At 36.3% G+C, this 14,118-nt stretch overlaps 1 protein-coding gene across 1 annotated transcript in view; it reads right to left on the bottom strand.

The window, feature by feature from the left end:
* The window catches only part of SLC24A5 (solute carrier family 24 member 5), a 327,312-nt gene that overhangs the window by 251,818 nt on the left and 61,376 nt on the right, over window positions 1-14,118 (bottom strand). Inside the window, exons 3-4 of the mRNA XM_044077581.1 lie at window positions 2,111-2,194; window positions 1,926-2,029 (exon numbers count right to left, since the gene is read on the bottom strand). Coding sequence (XP_043933516.1) covers window positions 1,926-2,029; window positions 2,111-2,194 — 188 coding nt within the window. The remainder of the gene's footprint in view (window positions 1-1,925; window positions 2,030-2,110; window positions 2,195-14,118) is intronic.

Below are 14,118 nucleotides of genomic sequence, written 5' to 3'. Positions count from 1 at the left end.
CACACCACACACACACACACACACTTTGAGATTTGGCTTATATACAAACACACAGACACTCCTGGGGAAGGTTGGCACAGGTTCTCCAGCTATGCCCTTTCTGCACAGGCTATAAGGTAGTTATCCACTGCCACCAGATACCCTTATCAACTACTATAACGGCCCTTACCAAAGGGTGTCCAATTTTACTGTGCAGTATTATTATTATCCAATTAGTAAGTGTGACGAACAGCAAGGCTATTAGTGGCTTTGTACAGTATCGCCAAATACATGCCAGTACTCTAGAGCTTAAATTATCTCTACGTAAAACAGCCACAGTTGAAAGGTTTTAAAATATTTAATAATGAATAATAACAACACAAGACAATACTTATTACTTCAACACAATGACATTACAGAGTTCAGAAATCACAGGAAATACTTTAAAACAATACTGCAGGACAGTTTGACATAAATATAGAAAACAGCTAGACTAATCTTACTATTTGTCTCTAGCTCTAAGAGAATATCACTGTTCTAAATACTACTTACATACAGAGCAAGCAAGTGCTGATGAGCAGATGCTCTTACTACATCCAAGGCAAGATACAAAATGCTCTCCTTTCTTTCTGAGATAGCCCTTAAATTGATAATACACAGTACTGCTGAGTCATTTCAGATTACATCATTCTTGACACCTCTGCTGAGGTTTCTCAGGCTCACAGAACTCAAAACATATCTTTGTAATCTTGCACCTGCCAGGAAGCCGCAGAAATAAATGACACTTTACATGTAAAATCTAGTAATTATCTCTGTCTTAAAACAATAAAAAGAATTTCCTAGCCCAGGCAAGGTTGAGATCAAACACAGTTGTAAAATTCTTTACTTAACAGCTTTCTTCTAGCAGAGTGCACCGTGGTTACATTTCTGAAGATCAGTACAACATAAAGTTTTCTTAACATACAGTTCTCTTTACATTTGTTAAACAAGCCTGTGGATTATATTAATATTTACAATGACATATAATTATCCACAAAATTCTATCTGGCTGGGCTGGCAGCCCTTCAGTTTTTCACAGCTTTCCTGGTAGAAATTCGTTGAGGTTATTAGTAATGAAAAGAAGGCTTGATTGTAATAGTTGGAAAGTAATGTACAATGAAAGGCAGTATATGAAAACCAGGGTTTTAAAAAATATGCAAAAGTAAGTGACAAGATGTCAGTTAATTGACGTAGGATGGGTTGAAAGGGGGTTGGGTTTTAGAGAGTGTGGGTAATGTAGAAAACAGATGGCAAGTGAAGTAAGTGGAGAAGACTGCTGGTAAGCAAGTTTGTGTCATAGTAGATGAGTTTGATGGGAGTACAGAATGAAAAAAGTATGTAGGAGGAGAAAGTGATATGAGGTATCTTAGCCTGGAGCAAGACCATGCCTGATTTAGATGCTATTTATTCAGGTTTTTAAATCTGGGATAATTTCCAAGTACTTTTATCTCATATGGGATGTTCCAGATTTTGAGTCATAGTGTGAGTGTAGTGAATCTTCTGTTGAGCTGTGTGATTTGTTTAAATACAATACAAATTTGTCTTCAGAACTGAGGTCCCTACTTTGGCAGTAGAGCTGGAATGTGCCCTTTAGCGCTGCACGTTTATCGGAAGATGTATACGTTTGCCAGTAGTTAGTAGTTGCATGTGCGCTAGACAATTGGATAGTCCAAGCCAATTTAGTAATTTTACAGTTTGTCAATAATGCGTCCTATAGATGTGCAAAGAGTGATGACAATATTAAAAAATGGATACTCAGTATTCAACTTGCTTGATTTTGTGAACTTAAATATGCTATCTGACCATTTTGAACAATTGCTTTATTAGAAATGAAAACAAAGAGGTAACAACATGTTACTGGGAAACAGAGTACAAACTAAAAATGGCAAATATTTTTTTTCACTTACAGTGACAGATAACAGCCCACAGGCTGCAGAGATGCCAAGAAGATTGTACACAGCAGAACCAACTATTGTGCTGACTCCAATATCTCCTTTTGTTACAAAAACACCTGCAAGAAAGCAATGTCTCAGGTCAGAGAGAGAAAACAAAGACAAGTACAAATGTACAGTGGTTCCAATATTCTTATTACCTAAGAAAGCGGTGACTAATTCAGGAGCTGAACTTCCAGCTGCCATAAAGGTCGCCCCAGCAACATCCTGAGAGAGACCGAGACCTGAAAAATGAAAACCACGACAGTTAATTTATGCCATCTCAGGAAGAAATTTAGAAAGTATGTTTATTTTCCATACATGAATATGGCCTATGCCTTTTTGTTCGCAGGAAGATCCGTTGCTTGCACTACAGTGCATATATTGCAATCTAAAATTTAGGAAACAATAGCTAATGTGACCTCATTAGTTTAGCTCATAAATGAAGAGAAATGGAAAAAATAGATTTGTACTTTTATTAATGTTGTGAAACTAAAGTCTAAGATGAGTTAGAACAGAAATACACAACATAGGTGCTAAAACAGAGATGAAATGTAAATCAACCAATAAGGATGTGCAAAGAAATGCTGAATCAGAGCAGAAAAACAACAGGTCCACTAGACACAACTTAATGTCTCACCTACTAATGTGTAAAGCTTCCTCTTTTTCCTCCATTACTTCTTTCATTTCCTTCTAGACAATAACCACATTCTCCTTGGTGAACACCAACAAAAATTGTTTCAGAGAGTCATTTTATGTCATAAAGTGAACAGCACATGAGCACAATAGGGTCTGCAAAAAATTTAAAGTATATACATACTTTTTATGTTTTAGTTGTTGGGCTTCTTTTCTGCAAACCTAATCTGCCAAAATTAGAAACTCCACAAATCTGGAAAATTGTTTCTAGACTGTTGGGATTGTTAAGGTAAAAAAATAACTTCATGCAACACAATACAGCAGAATAAGGTTATTCACCTTTATTGTAAAGAAAACATGTATGTGGGAGGATAAGTGATCAAGGTCTTGTCTCCCTGAACACAAGAAACTTAATTCTTTCATATTGTAAAATCTTCTAGGCAAAACATTTTGTATCTACTACGCCACAGACACTGACCAATTAACACTAAAATCTTTGTATTATTTTGCTTAATCTGAAGACTCCTTATCTGTGCCTTTCCTTATAAGGCGTAAATTCTGATCTTCCACACTGGAACTTTCTACACTGCCAATATTCACATTGCTAATATGTTAAAAATGAAAGAAATCTAAAGACTGTCAGGATCTATCATGAAACAAGATGTATTCCAAAAAGAGAATATATCATGTATGCATGCATACACCAAATACTTTTCTTGTCTTACACTTTGTCCTTAAAATTGACAGTAATTAATGCTGGATGAAGCTAGGCTTCCATTGAGTGGAATTGTGGATATGTGAACAACTTGTAAATAATGTGCATAGTTATTAACTTTATTTGGTTTTATTGCATTCTGCAAGTTAGTAATTTGGATTTATATTTATTCTAGTTGCTGTTTGCTTTACCTTTTCTTATATATTGTTTTAAAATGTTAATACAGCATTCAATTAAAAACATCTGGAAACTAAACTGATAAAGTGAGATATATGACTAGACACTGACACACAGGATGATGTAATTACTGTTGTGTTGTTGAAACACTGAGTATGAAAGGTAGATGACTAACGTCATCAATATGTAAATGGCTGACACCATGTTGCAGAGGGATGAAACTTTAATTACAATCAAGCTGACCCAGGTTTATATAGTGCCCCAAGCATTCAAGAGGAATGACAAAGCAATGTGTGCTTGCCTCTTTTCAGGGTGTGTGTGACTTGGGGATGTGTTGGGGTTATCTATTTCAGTTATTAGAGTGGTAAGACTGGAACTCTGAAAATGGGTGGTTGCTGATTGTTAGGTAGGATGGCAAAGAGGGATGCATCACTATGTATGTGGAAAAGGTCACTTGCTGAACCATGGCATCCGCACTTAATATTACTCAGCATGTCTGTGGCACCTTTATGGCTTACAAGAAAATCCCATGACAGCATATATGATAGTGTGGCCAGGATAGCTTTATATTTTTTCCAGCTCCTCCAACTTGATGAGCATTCTAACTTTTTGTACTGTACCTCTAGTCCAGACAGGTTAAACTGTGCAGGGAGTTTGGAGACTGAGGAACAGGTCATTGAAAGAATCAATGGTCACTAGCAGATGGGCAAACTTCTATATGAACCAAAAACAGAAATAAAAATGTCCATCTTGTATAACTGTTGTCTCAGAAAGTGCTTATATATGAATATAAGAACAAAAATGAAAAGTCTAATGCTAGATATTGATGCAGCAGGTAGTCTGGCAAATCTTGGTACAGGCTTTGCACAGTAAAAGAAACTCAAAGTGTGGATGTGCAGTACAGTGTGAGTCTGGTCAAAATGGTCATACTAAAAATTCTGTTTAAACAGCATGAACATTTACATTCTGGGTTAGGCTGTTTGCCAGAGATGATCATACTGAGAGAGGTACTACAGTATTGCAGCAATACATATGCCAAAGAAAGTCTCAGTAGCTTCAAGAGTAGACTCAAAAAAGAATTGGACTTCATGGAGCACATACGTGTCACTATAAAGCAGGACCAGCCTTTACAATGGGTAAAAATATGGTTAATGATGTTAACCTACATAAGGTTCGTGCTAGTATTGATCCAAGAAATTGTAATAAAGGTATATAAAGAAAGCACAATCTACTCCATAGTGCTAAGGAAGTGATTTCTGCTATACCAGCAGCAAAACATTTCTATAAGATTAATTCTGACCGGGAATTTTGACAAATTAAGTTTGATGAAGAAAGTTCATAGGTGTGTAATTTTAATACACTGACAGAAGGATACAGACCTTTAAGACTTTCTGCTGGCATGCTGGTAACACCTGAAGTGTTACAGAGAGCTACTACACAAAGTGAGGGATTTGATAATAGTGTGAGTACTACTGATGATGACAAACTGGTGTGGTATCAAACCCAAGAACTACATGGTGTGAGACTAAATTACTGAACCGATTAAGGAGAAACAACCTTAAAATGAATGATAAGTAAGTATAAAATTATAGTTACAGATTATAGTTTTAATGTCTGAAGTATTGAAATCAGATTCTGAAAAAACTCTAGGCAGTAGTGCAAGTGCCTCCACAAAAAGACAAACAAGCTCTCATAAGACTTTTTGGTATGGGACAGCATTTTTCAAAGATTATTCCAAATATACTGGACATAAGTTTGCCAGGAGTTAGTTGAACAAGGTGTAGAATTTTACTGATATTTAGAGTAATAAAAGAACTATGAAATATTTAAATAGCGACAGAAGTACCCACACTGAATAATTCTGATATGAATAACAAAGTCACATTACAAGCAGATGTCAGGCTTTATTGAATACTGGAAAAAAACATGCTCAGGTATAAAAAAGAGCCTCCTGCTTTTGAGTAGGGACACGGGATCTGAATTGCCTAGACATGTTAAGGTCTTACTCAGTGTAATTCTGTGGTTGATAAAAAAGCAATTGCTAGAAAATGGAAATCATGATTTAAATCAATTTTATATGAAGAAGTGAATGCTATAAAAGAGATTAAATAACTGGAAATTGCATCATTAGAAAAGGGAAGGTGCATATTACACAGAAATAAACTGAATTTGTGGGAACAATACATGCAGAGTAATGCACAGGAGGAGCAGTGATATATAAGAGAAGGCAGGAATTGAGTGTTACTGTAATGCTGGACTAAAATACAGTTGTTCTAAAGAAAGAAAACTTGTATGTGTGTAAATGAAAACAAATGTTAATATGGTTTGTTTTCTTTTCTATTAATGTATGTGTGCCTATGTCTTAAGTGATATTTTAGTAAAAGTGTTTCAAAATAACTTTCTATCATATTATATAGTTGTGAAAATTGCATTAATGCATTTGTAGGAAATGTGATGGTCAATACAGTCCACAAGGTATTTAAGAGTACATTTAAGAACTCATTGTATAAGGCATTACATGTTGATGTGATTGTAGAAGTATGACTTAATTGTAAAGTGTAAGACAGGAAAAGGAGATGTGGAGTGCAGGTAGGCTGAGTTGTTTGTAATATGCTACAGCAACAGAAAGATTTGCCTGATGATGAACTTGGAGATCATCTGGATAATTATTCAATTTTTTGTGACTAAAAGGAAGCTCAGACTGTTTTGTCAGTGTACTGAGAATGATCAAGAGATGGAGATGCTTTAAGAAGTGACACTGAGGGGATGGACTGAACAAAAGTCTGCAATGTAGAAAGAAATATAGCTCTTGATCTTCATTTAAAGAGGTAGTTAGCTGTACACAAGGCTTAATGTTTAAATTTGATAAATTAATAGTGGCAAAAATACACAAGCTATACAGCAACTATTAAGTGCAATCAGCTCATAATGTCATACTCTGGCCAAGAATGTCAATACAATACAGCAAGCTCACCAGAGTTGTGCAGATTACACTCCTTATCACAACAGCAACCCAAGAAATTATTTGTTTATTTGATTCCAGGTAGACAATGGAATAAAGTGGGAACAAATTAATTCAAATTTCAGGACTATGTGTACTTAATCTGTGCTGATTACTATTCAAATTCCTAAGGTCATAAAGTTCACAGATACTGCAAACAGAGGCTTGATTAAAGCACTAAAAACTATATTTTCAGGCTCCCCAGTTGAAGCACAAGATCCAAAATTTGGGTCCTGAAACTCAGAAATGTAAACTGTTATTTGGTGTGATTTTTTTAAAAAAACTTGCCGTTGCATAACTGAAGTGTTTTTGCAGGCCTTGATACCTGTACGAGAACAGAGTACCTTGAAGAAGGGTTAATACTCTAAGATACTGCAGTGTTGCTCAGAATTCCTGACATTATAATATCTGATAACAATCCATAGTATGCACACATACTGTGGATACTGTGGATTATCAGATATTATAACAATCCACAGTATGCACACATAGAATTTGTGAGATTTTCAGAGCAATGAGGGTTTTAGCATGTGACTTCTACTCTCAATACTCAGATATTCAAGACAAAAAGAATGCAAGGACTATGTCACAAAGCATTAGCAATGACTGTTACACTGGCAGATAGTAGTTATACCTGAAATTCTGATTTTTTTTTTTTTTGCAAGACACAAATCCAGTCCAAACCAAACAGTCCCCTTTTTCAAAATAAATAAATAAATAAAAGTAAAAATATAAAAAATAGGGGAATAGATATGCAGCAAAACAAAGCACCCCAGAAAAGCAATTAAAAGGTGTGGCTGTAACGTAGTGTGGGCAACCAAGGACATTTATTGCTAAGGACAGACAGTTACTGAGAAAGAAGTTGGGATATTTGTTCAAGATAAATACATCTTATTATGATGTTGCTGAATACTGAGACAGTACATGATGGCTCCAATAGTGGTAGTCAGAGAAGTGTCTGAAGTGATTCAGAGTACAGCCAACAGACATTTCCATCAAAAGGAAAGTATTTTAAACTCAGATCTAGAATATCCAGAGAAGTTTGTCTGATGGTGTCATCTGAAGATGTTCCTAGTACCTTACCCTCAAGTGCAGATAAAATAATATCCCAAGTGTTTGAGGTTTTAAAGATTACACAGAAGGCCAGGTAGAGTTAAAGTTCAAAAAACTGAAAGTATGTTCTACTAATAAAGTGTTACAGCCTTGTACCTAATGAAAAACATATATTGCTATTAGAGTAACTGAATCATCAAATCTGAAACAATGTCTGATTCTTTATCATATATATGTAGGCTTGTATATGCATGTATGTAAACACAGTGGAGATGGAATGTGCATGTATGTATCATTAAAATATTACTGCTTTTAGGCCTGTCAAAGTTCTGAAATGTACATAATGTGATCCTGGATGTGCTGCACTGTTTAAAAATAAATGCTGACAAAGCTGAATGCATGCAGTCAGTGTAAATCTTATTATTTATGTTTTTGGAAGGCTAGTTGGGATAAGACGTGTAGCCACACTGAAGTTTGTCTCATGCCTGCTGAAGTTATTTAATAAAGTAACAGTTTTGTCGAAACAAGGAAAAGATAAGACAATGCCATCATCCTAGCAAACAGACTTAATTATATACCATAACTGTAAACTGTTCATGGGCATTTTAGCAGAATATATGGCATAATAGCTTCCATAATTGATATACTAAGAACATAGTGGACTTGTTAAAGGGAAGCAGTGAGTCAATGATGTTTTGAATGCTAAAATATTAACGTGAACTGCTCAGAGTGAAAAGGAAAAGGTTAATGGGTGTTATCCTGGATGCAGAGAAGGTACTTGACAAGGTAGAGTGTTATTGTTTAACTAAGGAAATGCTGGTCCTGCTTTTTTCCCCATTCATTTTTAGATTTGTTTTTAAACATCACACAGAGGTTCAAAAATAGTTAATGCTCATAAAGGATTATCATCTCCTTTTATAATGGTGAGGGGGATTAGTAGGAGTGTACCTTGTCTCCTTTATTTTCCTGTGGCATTGGGCCTCACAATACCTCTGGACAGACATTAATTTCCTCATAACACACACCCTGTTGGGCATTATTGCTTGCTTGTGACCTTGGAAGTAATGACTTCCCATGGCTTTGAGTAGCGACATCCACAGTTTTAGATGTTTTGTGGTTGAATAACTGTATCTTGATTAAACTTTTTTCTCTGCCTATTTCTTCATCCAAAGTGCTCTCTCTCTATTCTACACCAAAAATTCCTCCCTTGTATCTTGTATTTTATACTTCAAAATGTCTTTGCCTTTGCAGTATACAAAATCTTGAAATATACTGGATATATTGAGCCTGATCAGTGCACTCTGCCAAGTCTCATCACCAGCAGAAATGTATTTTGTTTCTTGCTCGTCCCTCATAAAAATGTTGCTCACAACAAAACTCTCTTTCCCTGACACAATGTCTTGCTCAGTTGTTAATGTGTTGAAAGCACCCTATCCTAATTTCAGAATGGGCTTATTTCAAACCAGAGGATGGGAAACCCTGTATGGCTGTTGCAGCTCCATTTTAGAGATGTTAGTCCGCTGTATATACAGCTTGCACAGTCCTTTCCCTCTACCTGCCCACAAATCGAAGATCATTATGCTGGGTTTTACCTTATAATTCAATGACCTTACTCTTCAGCACCTCATTCTTCACCTGATTCAACACCACTGATTATTTAACTACCTTGTCACTTTGCAGCACTATTATGCCATCAGAACTGTTTCCATCTCTTGACATGGTGCCTGTGAAGATGCAATAAACCTTTCCATCTTTGTCTCCATTTGAGACACCACAGTGTGTGTGGTACGAAGAGCTTTCAGGTCTCCTGGCACTTCCATTTTTCCCTGCACACTTGCTTCACAAAAGGAACATGACAGCTAGATGACTGTTTTTTTTTTTGTGTGAGTCTCATTTCTATTAAATGATTCCAACAAAATCCACTTTCACAAGCCTAACTTTGCCCATGCCTGCACTGTTGTGCAAACATGATGCCAGTATACACACACACACACACACACACATATATATATATATATATATATATATATATATATATATATACATGTGTGTGTGTGTGTATTTATATGTATATATGTACACACACACACACACACACACACACACACACACACACACACACACACACACACACACACACACACACACACACTCACACACACTCACACACCTATGGATCTACTTTAAAATGTCGAATAACCACAACACAGAACATCGGGACCCCAAAAGCGAAAACTCTATTACTCGAAAGTTTACATGATCGACTGCCATAATATCGAACTCAGGAAATTGAACAGTAACTTGGTATTTGTAAATGTATTTAAAGTTGCTGTCACTTTAAGGTTTTGCATTATGGATGTAAAACAAATATGGCGGATGTAAAGCAGCAGGATGCTGTTTTCACTGGAGAGGTTTGTGGAAATTTTAATTTTAAATGAGAAAAAGAAGCTGTAGTAATTAACTGCTATGTGCTGGATTTATATCAGATTATTAAAATTAAAGATGTTGTTGTATGTAGTTACGTAGCTGTAGATGCAGACTGTATCCATAGTTTACCATTTCCCTCAATGTGGTGTGATCTCGGAGTTGGTATATTTAAGTTATGAGGGATGTTGGGGATAAACAGCAGGAATTGATATGTAGTTGAAGTTTTCAGCTGGTGGAGAGTAGGGAGTTACCAATCCATTTTCTAAGTTCAATATTATGGCAGTCGATCATGTAAACATTTGAGTAACACAGTTTTCGCTTTTGTGGTCTCAATGTTCTGTATCAGTTCGAGTAATAGAGTTTTTGCTTTTGTAGTCTCGATGTTGTGGTTATTCAACATTTTATAGTAGATCAATAAATATATATATGGGTTTACTATAAAAATATTGGATGGCAGTCACTGGAACTGGGATGGTTGAAAGGCTGTTTTCCAGTTCATCTAACGCCGCACTGAAAATGGTCGACTCCACAACAGAGAATGCTTGCGTGCATTTTGCTGTTGTGAGATCGACGTTCTGCCTGGAGATCGCACTACAGTGGGAATCGGGAAATGTAACCTTTTCCTCACTATAGTGTGATCTCGGAGCTTGTATAAGTAGCAGGGGGTGTGGGGGTGCAGGGGGGGGGGACTTGCCCCCTGCAAAACATTAGTTGGAAATCAATGGACAGCAAGGTAAGTTGAGTAATGTCGACAAGGTCGAATATTGATGTGTCGACATTACCGTTTTCATTATTTTGTTTAGCCGATGTTTTAATTTTCACTGTTTTTTTTTTAAGTAAGTCATTACTCAACCAAGTGAGTTATACACACACACACACACACATATATATATATATAAATATATATAAAGTGTGTGTGTGTGTGTTGGGGTTAGGGTTTGCATTGCAAAAAAAAAAAAAAAAAACTTTTTCTTTGGTTTCCTGAAAGTGGTTTGCAGTGGAACCATTTTGTGGGAATGGGGCTTAGAGTAACTATAGGTGGTAATTTTACATGGTTACTTCACACATTGGTCTTCAGTCTTTCAACCCTCTGTTTGGACTGCCACTGATCTACTGCAAAATCTACTGCTTTTACCATTTTAGGCAGTATATGATTTCAAAAAGCAGCATTCTCACTATATTGCTATTTTAACACACAGATTTTGCACGTTTAACACACAGACTGGGGATTTTATGATTTAAATTAATCACTTGGAGTACAGCACTTAAGAGATGTTATTCAGATCCCAGCTTTGCTGGTAGCCCAGTTAGGGCAATGTTTTGGAGTTGTATTTATTTACTTATTTTGAAGACAGTTTTATTTACATAACTGCGGTGGTGGTGCTGCAGTAGCATTGTCGCCTCGTAGCAAGACGTTGTCTCGTTCGATTCTCAGCTAAAGTGCCTTCTGTGTGGAGGCATACGTGAATGGGGCGTGCCTTCGTTGAAGGTTGTGCATCAGGGCTGGTAACCCGGTATGTAAAAATGCACTACCAATCATTAGCGGACCGGAGTTCCGCTGTGGCGACCCCTAACTGGGAAGGAGCGGCCTTAGGTCAACTGGTGCCCTAGGCAAAAGGGCTCCATGGCGCCCCCACCACACTAACTGGTGCCCCCATCCTGGTCTAACTACACCAAATAAATACTGGAAAAGCGCTCCTGCTAGATTGGCGCCCTAGGCGGCCGCCTAGTTGGCCTATGCCTAAGGCCGGCTATGCTGGGAAAAGCCGAAAGACACAAGACAATAAAAATCAAAAAAACAAAATTCAGAATTATGCATATATACATCTAAATATATATATATATATATATATATATATATATATATATATATATATATATACACACACACACACACACACACACACACACACACACACACACACACACACACACACACATATAAAGAGAAATATACGGGTCTATATTGATACACCTAAAATCACTTAGTCTAAATTCAAAACATCTAAAAATCTAAAACTCAAAACATTGAAAAAAAATGCTGAAAAACAATAAAACTGTTTGTGTGTGTGTGTGTGTGTGTGTGTGTGTGTGTGTGTGTGTGTGTGTAGGGGGGGGCAAGCCACAGTGCACCACCCACACCTATTTCATCTCCCATAACTCGCTGTGTGAGGACTTACACACAAAGAACACCCACATTTCAGCACAGCTATAACTGTGTAAGTGTCGAAATCTAATATCAGAAAACTAAATGTAGATGGTCAAAAAATAAATTGCTCTATGAAGCAAGCATTGAAGCAATACTTAAAATTCAAAACTGCAGTAAATACATTTAGACCAAATGAGATTAGACCAAATTTACTTAGGCCAAATAAATATAATCTAGAGCAAATGAATTTAGATCAAGTGCACAGTACGTTATATGGGTGTACCTTAATCATGCAGGACGCATACTGCATAAATTATATTTCCAATTGTAGGAGTATATTACTTTATAATATTAGTGCCTTCCACCTAACCTATACCCCCATCTCAGCCTACAGACAATCAGTCAAAAATGAGCAAACAAACTTGTAAAAATGTGTAGAAACAGGCAACCTGATGTCCAGATAGTCAATACTAACCACAGGAAACAAAGTCCAAGTTTCTTCTTTAACGTAAAAGTATTTTATTTTTCAAAAAGACAACGCTGCGTGACCCCTGTCACAGCTTCCTCAGAAGAAGACAAGTAAAACAGCTAAACTGGTCTGTTCAAATACTCAGTTAACAGGAAGTGACAAATAATTGCACTTCCTGCACTAATTTGACTCAATAAAAATAATGAATAAAATCATGAATAATCATAAAACTCCATTGAATTATCTATAAATATTGTATGATAAAAGACAACATAAAAATGTTCTTACTAGTGCATTTACATTAACATTGTAAAAAATTATGCATTAAACACACAAAATAATGTACATATAGGCATTACCTAAAGTAGCTCCTTAGTTTAAGAACACATGAAATGTTACAGTTCTCATTGAGGCCATCTAGCCTAAATGCATCTAAATTCAACTGCCATAAAGGGATAGAACAGCTTATTTTTCTAACCAAGCATATTCCCATTTGAACATTCCAAGTGCAGGGTCCAATACTGTTGGTTTAAATGGGCCTTCTACTTCTGTTAATGCTGAATTAATTTCGTTGGAAGGTGAAAATGGTGAACACCTTACTAATACACCTAGACAGGAAGTTAGAAGAAGTAATAGGTTAAAAGGGTCCACTGCTGTTAACTACAATTATAAGAACCAAAGAGGACCAGGGAGAACTGACCAGAATAAGCAGGTTCCTTTAGAGCTCCCTAATGATAAAGTTTTTTTAGGGAATCAACAGAAGAAACAAGGGGGGAATGTGTATTGGAGGAAACGTTAACAGACAATGTTTCTCCCACAGGTCCGAGGGATTTTTTGCAAGGCCCTGTTATATATACTAACATAAGGAAAGACTTTACTATCTATAACTTTTCATCTTTGGAACTAGATTCTGACTTAGTTGAATTGTTAGCTCTTGGATACACTTTTATTCCAAGTACCTATGGAAGTTTAGCTAAAGTTTTGATTGATCTGAAATGCTACATACGCAAGTTAAATTTAAAATTATATTTTAACAATGAAACAACAAATGTTAATGACAAATTGAAACTGACTAGCGTTTTAACCCTCCTACACAACAAAATTTATTACTATTTGAACAAATGTGTGAATTAGATATAAGACATCTGTTTTCTACACAAAAATCAAGTAGTACTTTGAATGAGATGAATATTTCACTTGCACAACGTGAATGGCTAAAAAACCTGGGTTTTAACTGTCAGGTTTTTGAAACCTGACAAAGGAGGGGCTTGGTAGTGTTCGACAACGCTCAATACACAGAAAAATGATGCAAGTGTTATCATCTGATGCCTATGTTACTTCTTCCCTTAATGAGATTAATGTAGTTCAAGGTCGCACTGGGTATTTCCGTGACCTTTTCCTAGCAGGCAAAATAGACTTAGAGACATACAACTATATTGACATCATTCAGCCAAAGTTGCCTGTAATGTTCGGAATACCCAAGATACACAAAGACCAAAAGAATCCTCCCATGAGGGCATTAATAGATGGTAGGTCTTCTAT

This window comes from Protopterus annectens, chromosome 7.part0, assembly GCF_019279795.1.
Source record: "Protopterus annectens isolate FY-2018-M chromosome 7.part0, PAN1.0, whole genome shotgun sequence".
NCBI lineage: Eukaryota > Metazoa > Chordata > Ceratodontiformes > Protopteridae > Protopterus > Protopterus annectens.
The sequence above is the reverse complement of the archived record's forward strand: the minus strand, read 5'-3'. Positions and strand labels throughout refer to the sequence as shown.